This window comes from Odocoileus virginianus, chromosome 12, assembly GCF_023699985.2.
Source record: "Odocoileus virginianus isolate 20LAN1187 ecotype Illinois chromosome 12, Ovbor_1.2, whole genome shotgun sequence".
NCBI classification, from domain to species: Eukaryota; Metazoa; Chordata; class Mammalia; order Artiodactyla; family Cervidae; genus Odocoileus; species Odocoileus virginianus.
Window position 1 is genome coordinate 37,467,938 of NC_069685.1, and position 13,398 is coordinate 37,481,335.

Genomic DNA, 13,398 nt, shown 5'->3' on the forward strand with positions numbered 1-13,398 from the left:
CCCCGAGGTGAAACGGGTTGACAGCCTGACAACGCTCTCCCGAAACACGAGCAACAGGAATAAAAACAACTGGGCCTGTAGCTTCACTGAACGAGAAAAGAGGGGAAACACGGGTCAGAAAGCATAGAACCGGCAGCGCGGGCTCAAGCGCCAGCGGACTCCAAGGGCAGCGAAGCCGGAAGTCGGGCCGCGCCGCCGGAAGTTGAGAGGCGGTGCCGGAAAGTCGGCTTCGTCCTCCGGTCCCCAGCCGGAAGCGGCTCACTAGCGCCGCCGTTCTTCGCGGACCTTGTGACTTTAGGGTTCGAGCTTCACGGTGACCACGCGGTGTTACGAGGCGGTCGTACACGCGTCCTCAGGCTACAATGTCGCATCCATCCCCCCAGGCTAAGCCCTCCAACCCCAGTAACCCTCGAGTCTTCTTCGACGTGGACATCGGAGGGGAGCGAGGTGAGGCGGCGGGGCGCCCGGGGTCGGGGGTCCCTGAGGCTGGAACGCTGCTCGGGCAGGGGGCGGCTCTGAGGTGGGGGCCGGCTGCCCACACTGGGACCTGGACTGGTCCAGGCCTCCGGGCTGCATTGCGCCCGCGACCTTGTACCGGTGCCGTGGGGCGTGGAGAAGTTTCTGGAAATTTCTGTTCGAGGAATTCTGGAAGCTTTTGGCTTTATCTGTCCCGACTTGGCCGCACCTGCCTGCCACCTAGCACCGTGAAGTTATCACAAAACGAGGTGATTTTATGTTTGTAGGGCGAAAACCTGTTTAGAAAACCTCTGGTTAAGCGTCTGGTGGGCTTCCGTCACCCTGTGTCTTTTGCCACGTGATGTATGTCAGCAGTTGCCATATTATCTATAAATTAAAGCGACTTTCCCGTGTTTTTCTTTTTACTACTGATTCTTAAGTTAGGTATCCATTCAGATTGGTGGACATTTCCTCCGTTTTGGCATGGGAAAAGTGAGATCTGTGTGGCGGTGTGGTTGCCTAGGCTACAGTAGCAGCTTGGAGGCGCCTCAGGTCTTGTGAATTAGCACGTTGCTTTGTAGCTTAATTGCTTGTGTTCGGGAACACGTTACAACTGCTTTAAAGGAAAAAACTGAGGCCGTGAGCCTGGGACAGAGTATCTCAGGTCTGTTCAAAGAGATGTGGAAGGAGTCAAGGTATTTAGGAGTTTTTGCAACAAAGACAGGTGGGTGGAACATAAAAAAAAATTACAGTTAATTAAAGAAATCCAGGTATCTCAAGGAATTTAGGGCTTTTCTCTGTATGGGAAGATGTAAGAATCTGTGCTCACTGAAATCATTTGATGTGCATCTCAGCTCTCTGGGGCCAGTATCCCGTGTTTTCTCATCCTTAGTCTCCTCAGGGTGCGCTGTTCATGGCGGCTGCAGCAACTGACTGCTAGGTGGGCTTGGAAGTGGGTAGCCTGTTTGTCTCCACGCCGTGTTCTCTCAGGGCTCTTTGGCAGCGTCGGTCAGCATAGTATGATGGTTTAATGGCTGCAACATTCTTTGTTTACTGAGAAGGCAGGCAAACACAGAAACTTAGGTGTGCATTCACTTTGTTTTGAAATTTAGTGCTAAGTTTATTGCCTGCATTAGGAATTATCTAGAATGGCAACTTTCTCAGGTTTTGCTGCAGAGGCAGCACTAGGCAGGTTGCATAGAGCACAGAGACTACAGCTATATCTAAACCTTGGCCAGCCTGACCACTCAGAGGATATTTCATTTTCTTCTATTGGTCATTTGGTGATTTAAAATTTTGTGCACATGTCAGAGAAAATTAATCAAGTGATGGGGCCCTTTGTTGTTGTTCAGTCACTGAGTCGTGTCTGACTCTGTGACCCCATGACACGCCCGGTTTCCCTGTCCTTCACTATCTCCCAGAGTTTGCTCAAACTCATGTCCATTGAGTCAGTGAACCCTGAATATTCAGTGGAAGGACTGATGCTGAAGATCCAATACTTTGGCCACCTGGTGTGAAGAGCCGACTCATTGGAAAAGACCCTGATGCTGGGAAAGATTGAGGGCAGGAGGAGAAGGGCGCGGCAGAGGATGATGGTGTCCTTATATGCTGCTAATCTTCTGGCTATTGTGTTTATGATCCTTTGTAAGATGTAGTAAAGTTGTTGTTTTAAAGTCATCTGGACACATGGTACTCAATTTAGGTAGACTATATTAGAATATTAGAAAAATGACCAAAAAGAGAGAACTTGGTATTTTTCAGTCACCATAATTTTGCAGTTCTTCTATCATGTGCTTATTTAGTTGTTTTGCACACTGACACAATTTTATTTTTTCTTTCAGTTGGTCGAATTGTCTTAGAATTGTTTGCAGATATTGTACCCAAAACTGCAGAAAATTTTCGTGCATTGTGTACAGGAGAAAAAGGCATTGGACCCACCACTGGGAAACCTCTCCATTTCAAAGGATGTCCTTTCCATAGAAGTATGTATACGTTTTGTTAATTTGATTCTTCTTAGAGGTAATTGAGTCCTGTTCCTTGGGGAGTTAGGGAAGAAAACACTAAGTAGAGGGTGGGAGTTAAAAATTACTGTTAGTTTCCAAAAGGATGTTTTAACATCTGAGACTGTAGGTCAGTTTCATAGATGGGCTGTGAAAGGTGTAAGTAATTATGGGAGGGTCCTAAGGTTTATTTATTGAGAAATGGGTTACTCTTGCTTCACCAGGATGTGGCCATGATAAACAAATAGAGTTTGGGTAGCTTCACTGCCTAGTGACAAAAAGTTATGCCTACTTCTTGGGCAGGATTGCTTGGGAAGACTGCTGCTGACTTAAAGATTCCATGTCTTGGATCCCTGGTGTGACATGTGATGAAGAGGTGACCTTTCACCCTGTGTTGTCACACTTTTGTTTAATAATGATTTGCTGGTACTCCCCATGGAGTAGCTCCATATTTGAGGAACTGCATCTTCTCACCATTTTGTCCTCAGCATCTAGTATCATTACTGAGTAGGCACTCAGTATTTATTTAATGAATAAACAAATACGTTAATTGGCAGTTTTATAAGTATTTAAAGAAACTTGATTAAGAAAAAATTAACATTGATTTTAGATTAAACTGTTGATTTACTTTGATGTTTAATAAAATACCAAAATACAAGCCATGTGTGTTTGTGCTTAGTCAGATTCAACTCTGCGACCCTGTGGACTGTGGCCCACTGGGCTCCCCTGTCCATGGAATATTTCAAGCAAGAATACTGGAGTGGGTTGCCATTTTCTTTCTCCAGGGGATCTTTCCAACCCAGGAATTACCTGTGTCTCCTTCTTGGCAGGTGGATTCTTTACCACTAGCACCACTTGGGAAGCCCCAGATATAAGCATTACCAGGGAGATATCGCAGGTTTGGTTCCAGACTACTGCAATAAAGTGAATGTTGTAATGGAACAAGTTAGAAAGTTCTGGTTTCCCAGTGCATATAAAAGTTATGTGTGCAGGATACTATAGTCTATTAAAGTGTGTAAAGTAGCATTGTATCTGGAGAAAAATACATATCTTAATGAAATACTTTATTGCTAAAAAAAAATGCCAGAACAGTTATAGTAGTAACATAAAAAAATCACTGGTCCTAGATCACTGTAGCAAATAATAATGAAAAAGTTGGAAATAGTGTAAGAACTACCAAAATGTGACACAGAGACACAAGGTGAGCACATGCTGTTGGAAAAACGGCTCTGATAGACTTGATGCAGAATTGCTATAAACCTTCAAGTTGAAGAAAAAAAAACACCCCACAGTATCTGCAAAACGCAGTAAATCAAGGAGTTGCCTGTATTCTAATAAAGTGTCTGTGGAGAAGAGTTAACATTGCAGACCTGAGACTGCTGTCCATCAAGTCTGCTTGCAAGGGTGGAATTGCCTGAAGTCAGAGCACTTAACCATTCTCTGAATCGTAACATGGCTTAGTCTGCCGAGACTGTACAGTTTGATTTATGCTGAACAGTTGCTTTGCTTTTGAGGATGTGGTGGAATTTTGGTATCTGCTAGGCAGAGAGTGCCTTTATGATGAGCCCCTGTAGAAACCTTGGTGGGTGCTGAGTTTCTCAAGGGCTTTCCTGGGGAGCGACATTGTACACATGTTGCTGCATTTTCTTTGCTGGGGGAAGAAGGCACCCTGTGATCTTTCACATAAGGAGGGAGCACAAGGAAACATATGGATTCTTCCAGGTTTTGCCTTACCTTTTTCCTTTATTGTCCAGCTGTGTCTCCTTACTACATTAGTGTCATACAAGCAGATACAGAATTCTGGGGAATCTGAATGTGGTGGCAGTGTTAAGTAATAACATTTGCAGAAGTAATTCCAATACAGTGTAACAGGCCTCTTGGGAATAATTGGTTTATTCAGTAGGCATTTTTGAGTTAACCATTATGTGTCCAGCCATGCACATGGTTACCACGGAACCAAAACGGTGTTGCTGTTCTTAATTGTTTGCTAGAAGAGACAGATCATTAATGATCCATATTATAAAAGAAAGGTAAACTCAAGGTTCTATGGGAGAAAAATTAGTAGATCCAGTCTTGAGGTTTGACAGTGTCGTAGGGGAGGTGCCATACAAACTAATTCTCTTGAGTGTTAATGGGGATTTGGATTGGGAAAAGGTTTTTTAAGAGTCTGGAGTTGTGCATATAGGTGGGGAGGGCAGGAGAGAAGTTGTCTTTATTGTCACACATTCATTAGTTAACACTGCTGTAGTCATCTGTACTGTAGTTTCTAATGCTGATTTTCCTTTTTTTTTTAGTTATTAAGAAATTTATGATTCAGGGGGGAGACTTCTCAAATCAGAATGGGACAGGTGGAGAAAGCATTTATGGTGAAAAATTTGAAGATGAAAATTTCCATTATAAGGTAAAGTAGACAAAAATGTGTGTTGCTAATAATAAAGGTTGTCATGTGTCAGATTGTCAAATTAGGATAAATGCCCCAGATGTGCTTAGATCTCCTTTATTTGTGAAAGGTATCATATTTGTAAATATACATCTTTAATATGAAAAAAAACTCATCCAGCAATGATTTTATTGGCAAAAATAAAACAGCGATTTCAGTGTGATCCAGGTTTATCCACTGCGGTAAAGCCAATGAGTTTTCATGGATGGCCAGCATATGGCAAAATTGTTTCCAGGAAAAATGTTCCCATTAGAGGGATGGTAAGTTGTGCATCTTTATGCCTAAATTTGAAGAGCAGCAAAACCACGGCTAATGTCTGGGGTGTCAGGGTATTTGCAGACGAGCGGATCTGGTTAACGTCCAGGCTCCTAAGGGACCGTAGTGACGCCTGCGCCTGCTTAATTTCAGTGACCCTGGGGTCCCCATCAGGGTGTGTGGTATCATTCAGTCATGACAGTGGGCGTGTAAGAGCAAAAGTAAACGTGTTTTTGGAAATGGGGAACAGGAGCAAGGTGATTAGGATCATTTGAGAATAAATATCATCAATGTTTTAAGCAGTTTATTTCCTGCAGCTGATACAGTCACTGGCACCGAAGAGTTTATAAAAAGGAAAGACCTTCATGATAAGGAATAAAATCTTGCCAGAAAGGCAAGATTAAAACACATAGGACAACTGGAGAATAATGTAATAATATGCAAGTAAATGCTAAGTTGACCAAGACCCGTGTGTACTATAGGAGAAAGGTATGACTCCTATGGTCTGGATTACTGGGGAAGACATCATGGGGGAACGGGTGCATGAACTAGGCACACTGGACCTCGCCAGCTGGCTGAGATTTGGTTAGAAGGAACTAAAATACAGATGCCTTTGAGGGAGGGATATGAGTGAGGAAGGAAGAAGGCATGAGGAAGCTGAGGAAATAAAGTGAATAATATTTAATATTGTGGGGAAAGCACCAGACTTTTGGAAGGGAGAAAGCCAGTACCAGCAAGATGAAAACTCAGATTATGTGATGGAAAAGTTGAGCAAAAGACAGGGGGTGGACTTCCCTGGTGGTGCAGTGGGTAGGAAGCCGCCTGCCGATGCAGGGGACACAAGTTTGATCCCTCATGCTGGAAGGTCCCGCATTACTCCCGTGTGAGTAAACCCACACGCCACGACTACTGAGCCCGTGTGCTGCAGCTAGTGAGGCGTGTGCGCCCAGAGCCTGTGCTCTGCCATAAGAGAAGCCACCACCATGAGGGGCCTGAGCACCACAACCGAACAGGCCCCACTCACCACAGCTAGAGAAAACCTGCTCAAGAGCTGCAAGACCCAGTGCAACCAGAAACCAAAGTAACGTTTTAGAAAGGGGGCTGTTGCGTGGACACGTGGTCCTCTGGCACACTGGGTGGCCTTGAGAGCTGGATTAGATTTGGGCTTAGGGGTAAAAGGCATTTCAGGTGGGAGGGCCAACATGAGTGTTACACGGGTGGGAAGTAGGAAAGGACCTAACTTTTCTGACGTGTGAAGAGAGAATCATCATGTAGGCCCGAGAGTGGGAACACTGTTGAGTGCCTTTCAGAAAAAAAGTGCCTCAGTCATAAGACAGGGTGAAGCAGAATTACTAGATTTCCCTCCTGTGGCATCTTCATCTTAATGATGAAGTCCAAGCATGTTCTCAGTATGATCAATTTAGGGGTACCACTCCTGCCCCCACTGTTGTTTCTGTTACCTTAATTTGGTTTCATAAGCTCTCCTTAAAGTTTAAAAAGTGGTTAAGTGCTCTCATGTTTTGTGAATTAAAGTCACACTTGATAACGAAGTAAATCCCTCTATGTTGTATGCTGTAAGTGGTATTCCAGCGCCCCCCTCACCCCCTCACCCACACTTTTCTGTGAATGGTTGGTTGAGTAGAGCGGGAACTCTCATCGTGGTTTTCTTTATGGTTTATCCCCGCAGCATGACAGGGAGGGATTGCTGAGCATGGCCAACGCGGGCAGCAACACCAACGGCTCCCAGTTCTTCATCACCACCGTTCCGACTCCGCACTTGGATGGGAAGCACGTAGTCTTTGGCCAAGTGATTAAAGGAATGGGTGTGGCAAAGATTCTAGAAAATGTGGAGGTGAAAGGTGAAAAACCTGCCAAAGTGAGTAACGGGATGGTAATATTATCTTAGCTGCTGGATTAGAGAAGGGTGAGTAAAAGGGTGATTGTTAGCTGAAAAATGTCCAGAAGGCTCTTGTTCTAGAAGCCTGCACCTGCCACTTTTTTTTTGAAGCTGTTTTCTACTGTGGGAAAGATGAGGGCAGTTTAAAAAGAGACTTTTATTATTTCCACTTCAGTCTTGCTGATTTTAATAACCAAAGTCTCCTATGCCTGTAGAACTTGGAGTCGGTATGTGTACACGTGCAGAGTACAGAGAGCAGGAAACCAGGAGTCCTTGGGTCTCCTCTCTGCCATGTAACTTGTGGTCTAGCCTTGCTCTTGTGATTTAACTTTCCTTGGCCTGACTTCTCATCCTATATAAATCACATAAGGGTTTGGACTAGATCCTGTCACTCCAAAGAGCCTTGTGTTCTACATGTCTGTGGATCAACACGGCCATCACAGGTGCCCTGCATGCACAGGGCTGGGAGTGGAAACTGGAGAGTCAGACCTGCGGGAGGTGTGCTGTCAATGTGCGAAGGAGAGTCAGTGGAAAGCACGGGCCACAGCTCAGGGGACGGTGAACTGTCCACTCCCTCTGTACACGAGTTACTGGCTGCAGCGAGTGCTTCCGTGGCGTAGGGATGCTGCTGCGCTCCTGGCGGTGTGCAGAGCGCGTTGCTGCAGTCACGGCAGGCGCGTCGACCAGGAAGCCACGTAGGCACACGACCTGCAGCTGTAGAGCTTTTAAACCCAGACCTTTAAAAATCATCATTAATGTAGTAGTGCGCTTCTACAATTGAGGGTTATTTTTACAGTTGTGCGTTATTGCAGAATGCGGAGAACTGAAAGAAGGGGATGATTGGGGAATATTTCCAAAGGATGGATCTGGTGACAGTCACCCAGATTTCCCCGAGGATGCAGATGTGGATTTAAAAGATGTGAGTAATTTCAGATTTGGGGCTTTCCTGGTGACTCAGATGGTAAAGAATCTGCCTGCAATGTAGGAGACTGGGGTTGGTTACCTGGGTTAGGAAGATCCCCTGGAGAAGGGCATGGCAACCCACTCCAGTATTCTTGCCTGGAGAATCCCATGGACAGAGGAGCTTGGTTGGCTACAGTTCATGGAGTCTCAAAGAGTCAGACATGACTGAGCAGCTAACAAACACTTTCAGATTGGCCAAACTAATTAAACTGCTAAAAAAAATTTACTACTAAAATTTTTAAAATTTTACTTATTTATTGGCCATGCTCTGTGGATTGTGGCATCCTCACTTCCTGACCAGGAGTGGAACCATGCCCCCTGCAGTGGAAGCGCAGAGTCCTGACCACCACCAGGGAATTCCCAGTGCTAAAATTTTGAGTTTTTTTGGTCAATCTGTCTTAAAGATAGAACTTAGCACTAAACTGCATTGTATACTCAAACCCCACATATTTGTATTCTTTCTTTTTTACAGGTAGATAAAATTTTATTAATATCAGAAGACTTAAAAAACATTGGAAATACGTTTTTCAAATCCCAGAAGTGGGAGATGGCCGTTAAAAAATACACAAAAGTTTTAAGGTAATAAAACATTTTTAATAAATTGCATTTAAGAACTTGTAAATTGAATTACAAAGTGAAATTCAAGAGCTGCTTTTTGTATTTTTGGCCTATTACAGAGTAACCAGGTATATTGAAATTTTAGTTCCATTTTTTTTAGTTGCCTACAGATTCTTAATTGAAAAATTTCAGAATATGGAAAAATTAAAAGAATAGTACATGAATATTCATGTACCTTTATCTGCATTCACCAATTTTAACTTCTGCCACGTTTATTTTTGCACAATCATTTTGAAAGGAAGTTGTAGATACCATGACACTTTACCCCTCAATATTTTAGCAAGTACCAGTATTTCCCCCCAGAATGAGGACATTCTTCTACTTAGTTTTAATGCATAAAAACATCTCCCAAATATAGATACACTGACAACTATAGATACAATATGTAATGCATATGCAGATGTCCCCAGTTGTCTCAAAATTTTTTTAAACTCCTGTATCCATTGTATCCTTTGTTTTTATGTCGCTAAGGCTTCTCTAATCTTTAATGCCCACTTTTTTTAAGTCATTTCCATTTTGTAGAATCTAAGCCAGTTGTCTTAGGTAATATCACCCGTATGTGTTTATTGCTTCGTCCAGATTAGGTTGAGGTTAAATATTTTAGCAAGAGGATAGATGATGTGTCTATATCCTTTGTGTATCATGTCCTGAAGGCACGTGGCAGTTTGGCCTATTTTGAGTTCTGGCACTTGGTTAACATGGTGTTAGTTATATGTCTCTATTATAAATAAAGTACCTTTACCTTTTTAATAAATAAGACATCCTCTGTGCAGTGGTGCTGTGAGATTGTATGACTGAGTTTCTAGGCTTTCATCCACTGGTCTCAGCATCACTGAAGACCTTTGCCTGAATCAGTTGCTACATTGAGGCTTGCAGAACTGTGATTTTCTGATTTTACCAGTCATTCTGCAGTTACTAGTTGTCATTCTTCTGTTTGAAAGGACTTCTTACCCTTTTTTTAGTATCGCTATAGATGTGTGGATTATTTTTTTCAATTCAGCCTGTTACACTGTTCGCATCATTCTTTCTGAGGCTGTGAGGTTTCAGATTTGCCCCTTGGCTGCACCCGTCTGACACGTCCCTCTCCGTCTGGGAGCACGTGCCTGCTTTCTGCCACAAGATGGTCCGGGCTCATCTTACATTTAACCTCATGTCCAGATCTGAATTTCTCTCAGGAGCCCAGATTCTTTTCATTGAGGGAGACTCTAGAAACTAGACTACAGGGGCCAGGTATATGTATTGTTTCAGGGCCCCTTTCAGTTAGGAACTATAGTAAACAGCTGGGAATTACAGTAAAAGATGAGCCAGCGTTACCACCACAGGTTTCTTCACCTTTCCTAGTCCAGTCCCTCTCCTGCAATGACAGCCTTAGTTCCAAACCTCTTTACATTGGAAAGCGGTTGATAAAAACCTTAATTTTATAAATAGAAAAGTGTTAATAGTATTTATAATCTTTAGGTTTGGGGATTGTTCTTAAGTTGGTGTGTTTGAACATTTTGGGAAAAAAAGTTGGAACAAAAACCTTCTAAAGGAAAGCATTAAGAATATTAATATTAGCATTGGTGAACTTTTGTATCAGCACTGAAAACGAGTCATGAGTGAGTCAGAGGCAGAGTGTCTTAATGGGCTGTTGCTTGCTGCTTGTACGGGGGTGTTCTCCAGGTATGTGGAAGGCTCCAGAGCTGTTGCTGAGGATGCAGATGGAGCAAAGCTGCAGCCTGTTGCTCTGAGCTGCGTGCTGAATATTGGTGCTTGCAAACTGAAGATGTCTGATTGGCAGGGCGCAGTCGATAGCTGTTTGGAGGTGAGTCTGTTGATGTTCTTACATTTGAATATTATGGATCTGTTCTTCCTCTCAAACCATTCATTTAGCTTATAACACGAAATCACTTAACTTCCATGAAGATACTGTCTTTCTCAGCTCAATTATTGAGCACCTATTATGTGCTGGACATTGGAAGATAAACCCAGGAATGATTAAGAATGTGGCTGTGGAGTCGGTCAGCAGACATGGTTTTTCTCTTAGACCATTGTCACTTCTTGATTTCGAGGAAGTCTTAGAGTCTTCATTTCTTTGTGTTAAGTGGAAATACTACTTTCCTCCTGGGATTGTTATGAAGACTGTGTTATGTGTGTAAAGCATTTTAAGTGCAGTGTTGGGCACAGATTAAGCAGCTGATGGGCACTTAGGTGTTTTGATTGAAAGACAGACCCTCCCGTCAAGGAATTTATTTGGTGGGAGAGGGAGTCAGTTTCAGTTTAGGGTTGTCAAGACTCTTCTGGGGGGGGCGAGTGCTGTTGGAACACACAGGAAGGTTGCCTGCCTTCATGGGGACGTCAGCAGTGCTGACGGAGAGAGCTGGAAAGTGGCCCCCGTCCCTCCTTAAGCACAGCAGTTAGGACAGTGTGTTTGATCAAGTTTTCCAGATGAGAACATACATTTCGGAAAGACCCCCTCCAGTCATTTTTATGTATATTGCCCATTAATTGGTGTACACAGGTCAGCTATGCCTGAGCAAGTAGAAATGAAATGAGGTCCCAATTTATGGGGTAGGTGGAATAAGGTGTAAGTATATTTAGAAGGGAGTAGGCAGCAGAACAAGGTGATTCTTTACTCTGGATTGCTTTTTTGACCTTTGCGAGGCAAGTAATATACCCTTTTCAGTAAAATCTGAGAGTTGACTTTTAAAAGATGTTAAATAAATAAATATATCATTTTTAAAATGTTTGAGAGGAGAAGCCTATTAATTACTCATATTCCTGAAAAACCCTGGATGTCAGCTTAAATGAGTATATACAAATTTTTATTCAGAATATTTTTTCCTATCAGCTAGGGCCCAATCAGAAGATAGGTATTACATAGTAATTTCTGTAGAGAAAGTTTACTATAAAGTAGATATAAGGGGAAATTGGAATAATGGAGGTTGACTTTGAATATGGCAACAGCAGGTATAAATGCATTTATATGTGCATCTGTATGTATAACATAGGAGTGCCCACTCCCTCTGGGCTGGGCTGAGATCCAGAGTCCTTGCGGAGGGGGTGGCCCGGCCTCACTGGATGGCAGGGCGGTTGGGTGCTTGAGGAGCCCGCCTGCAGGAGCCTGGACAGGACACAGGTTCCTCACCCGCGTCCCCTTGGCGCCCTCTGCTGACCAAACAACGTGTCAGCAGGCAGAGAAGGCTCTCCGTCTAGCGCTGTTGTCACAAAGCAAATCGATTTGGAGCTGACAGGCAGTAAATTGAAATCTAGGATATATATTTAGTATTCAATGTTTGGATTAAAAAATACTAATTTTATAATTTTTTTGTAGGCCCTTGAAATAGACCCATCAAATACCAAAGCACTGTACCGTAGAGCCCAAGGATGGCAAGGATTAAAAGAATATGATCAAGCATTGGTAAAACTTTGTTCTAAATTTTAATTACAAAAAAAAAACTTTTCATAAATCATAATCTATTATTTCTTTTTTTTCTCCCAATTAAAGGCTGATCTTAAGAAAGCTCAGGAGATCGCACCAGAAGATAAAGGTAAGTTGGCAGTTTCTGGAGTGAAAGTCCTGAATGAGTCAGGGCCCCGCCCTCAGCTTGGTCTAGTCTGTGTCCAGAACACTCATCTGCACGTATCTGGACTCTCTGCTTTACTGTCTGGTAATGCCAGATGAAGGAGCATCATTAGAAGATAGTGTTTATGGCAGATTTAATTAATGTTTGGGACCATTCCTTAAGCTAAATGTGGACATATCCCTAATAGCTACTGGATATGTTGTAGGAAAGTTTTGGAAAGCTGCGACAAAAATAAGCTGCTTTCCAAGTAAACCAACTACAAATAGTGATCATCAATCTAGATATGAAATATATCTTGAGTCTTTTGCTAAAATGAAACAGGGGAGGCACTTTAAAGCCATCTCTAATGGAAGGGAGAAGGCACTTCTAAATTATGCTCTGTTAATAGGGCTCAGTTACTCTTAAGAAGAGGTTTATCTTTTTTTTTTTTAAACCATACTAAAGCATCAGTTTGGTCAACCTAATTTTTTGGATGTTTTGAGAAGTAACTCATACTCCATATTTATTTTGCAGCTATCCAGGCAGAATTGCTGAAAGTGAAGCAAAAGATAAAGGCACAGAAAGATAAAGAGAAGGCAGCTTATGCAAAAATGTTTGCTTGATGAGGAATTGAGTTTGGCTTCAGTGTGCGTTGATTGTATGAATGAGGAAGACAGTTGGAAGGCTTGTCTGTTCTGTGTGACCCCTTCTGTGCTCCCTCCGATGCTTCGGTTCCCCGTGTTTACAGTCCAGGAACATGGATAGGGGCTTGTTCTTTAATACACTAGTGTTACCAACTACAATGGCGTCGATTCCCTTTTTAGTGACTCTGCATTATTCAAAGCATAATGGTGTCTCCAGTTTGTTTTTAAACTCCTAAAGACACATCGTGTTTGAATAAACAGACAAAAGCTTGAGTCTGTGTATTGTTTTTTTCAGTTCTTTGATGCATCTCTCTGCAGTACAGGCTCCGGTTTGGCAGGTGTCTCTAAAGGGTCAGACATTACTGTCTGTCTCAGCTACTCAGTTTTGCGCTTGGAGCTCAGAAGCAGCCACTGACAGCATGTAAACCAGGAGGTGTTGCTGGGTTCCTTAACACTAAGAAGAGTGGTGGGCTGGATGCCAGCCTCTGGTCTACAACATAATACACACTTTACGTGAAGTGTTGAACTTGACGAGTCAAATGTACATTACAAGCTGATGGTGTATCTTGCTTTTGGTGCT

At 43.0% G+C, this 13,398-nt stretch overlaps 1 protein-coding gene across 1 annotated transcript; it reads left to right on the forward strand.

Moving 5' to 3' along the window:
- Nucleotides 1–216: 216 nt before the first annotated feature.
- Nucleotides 217–13,091, forward strand: PPID (peptidylprolyl isomerase D). Its single transcript, XM_020901469.2, has 10 exons — nt 217–447; nt 2,298–2,438; nt 4,751–4,857; nt 6,839–7,027; nt 7,845–7,967; nt 8,484–8,590; nt 10,292–10,433; nt 11,943–12,029; nt 12,117–12,159; nt 12,709–13,091. Exons 1-10 carry the CDS (start codon nt 363–365, stop codon nt 12,795–12,797), a joined length of 1,113 nt encoding a protein of 370 aa, XP_020757128.1. The 5' UTR covers nt 217–362; the 3' UTR covers nt 12,798–13,091.
- Nucleotides 13,092–13,398: the final 307 nt, after the last annotated feature.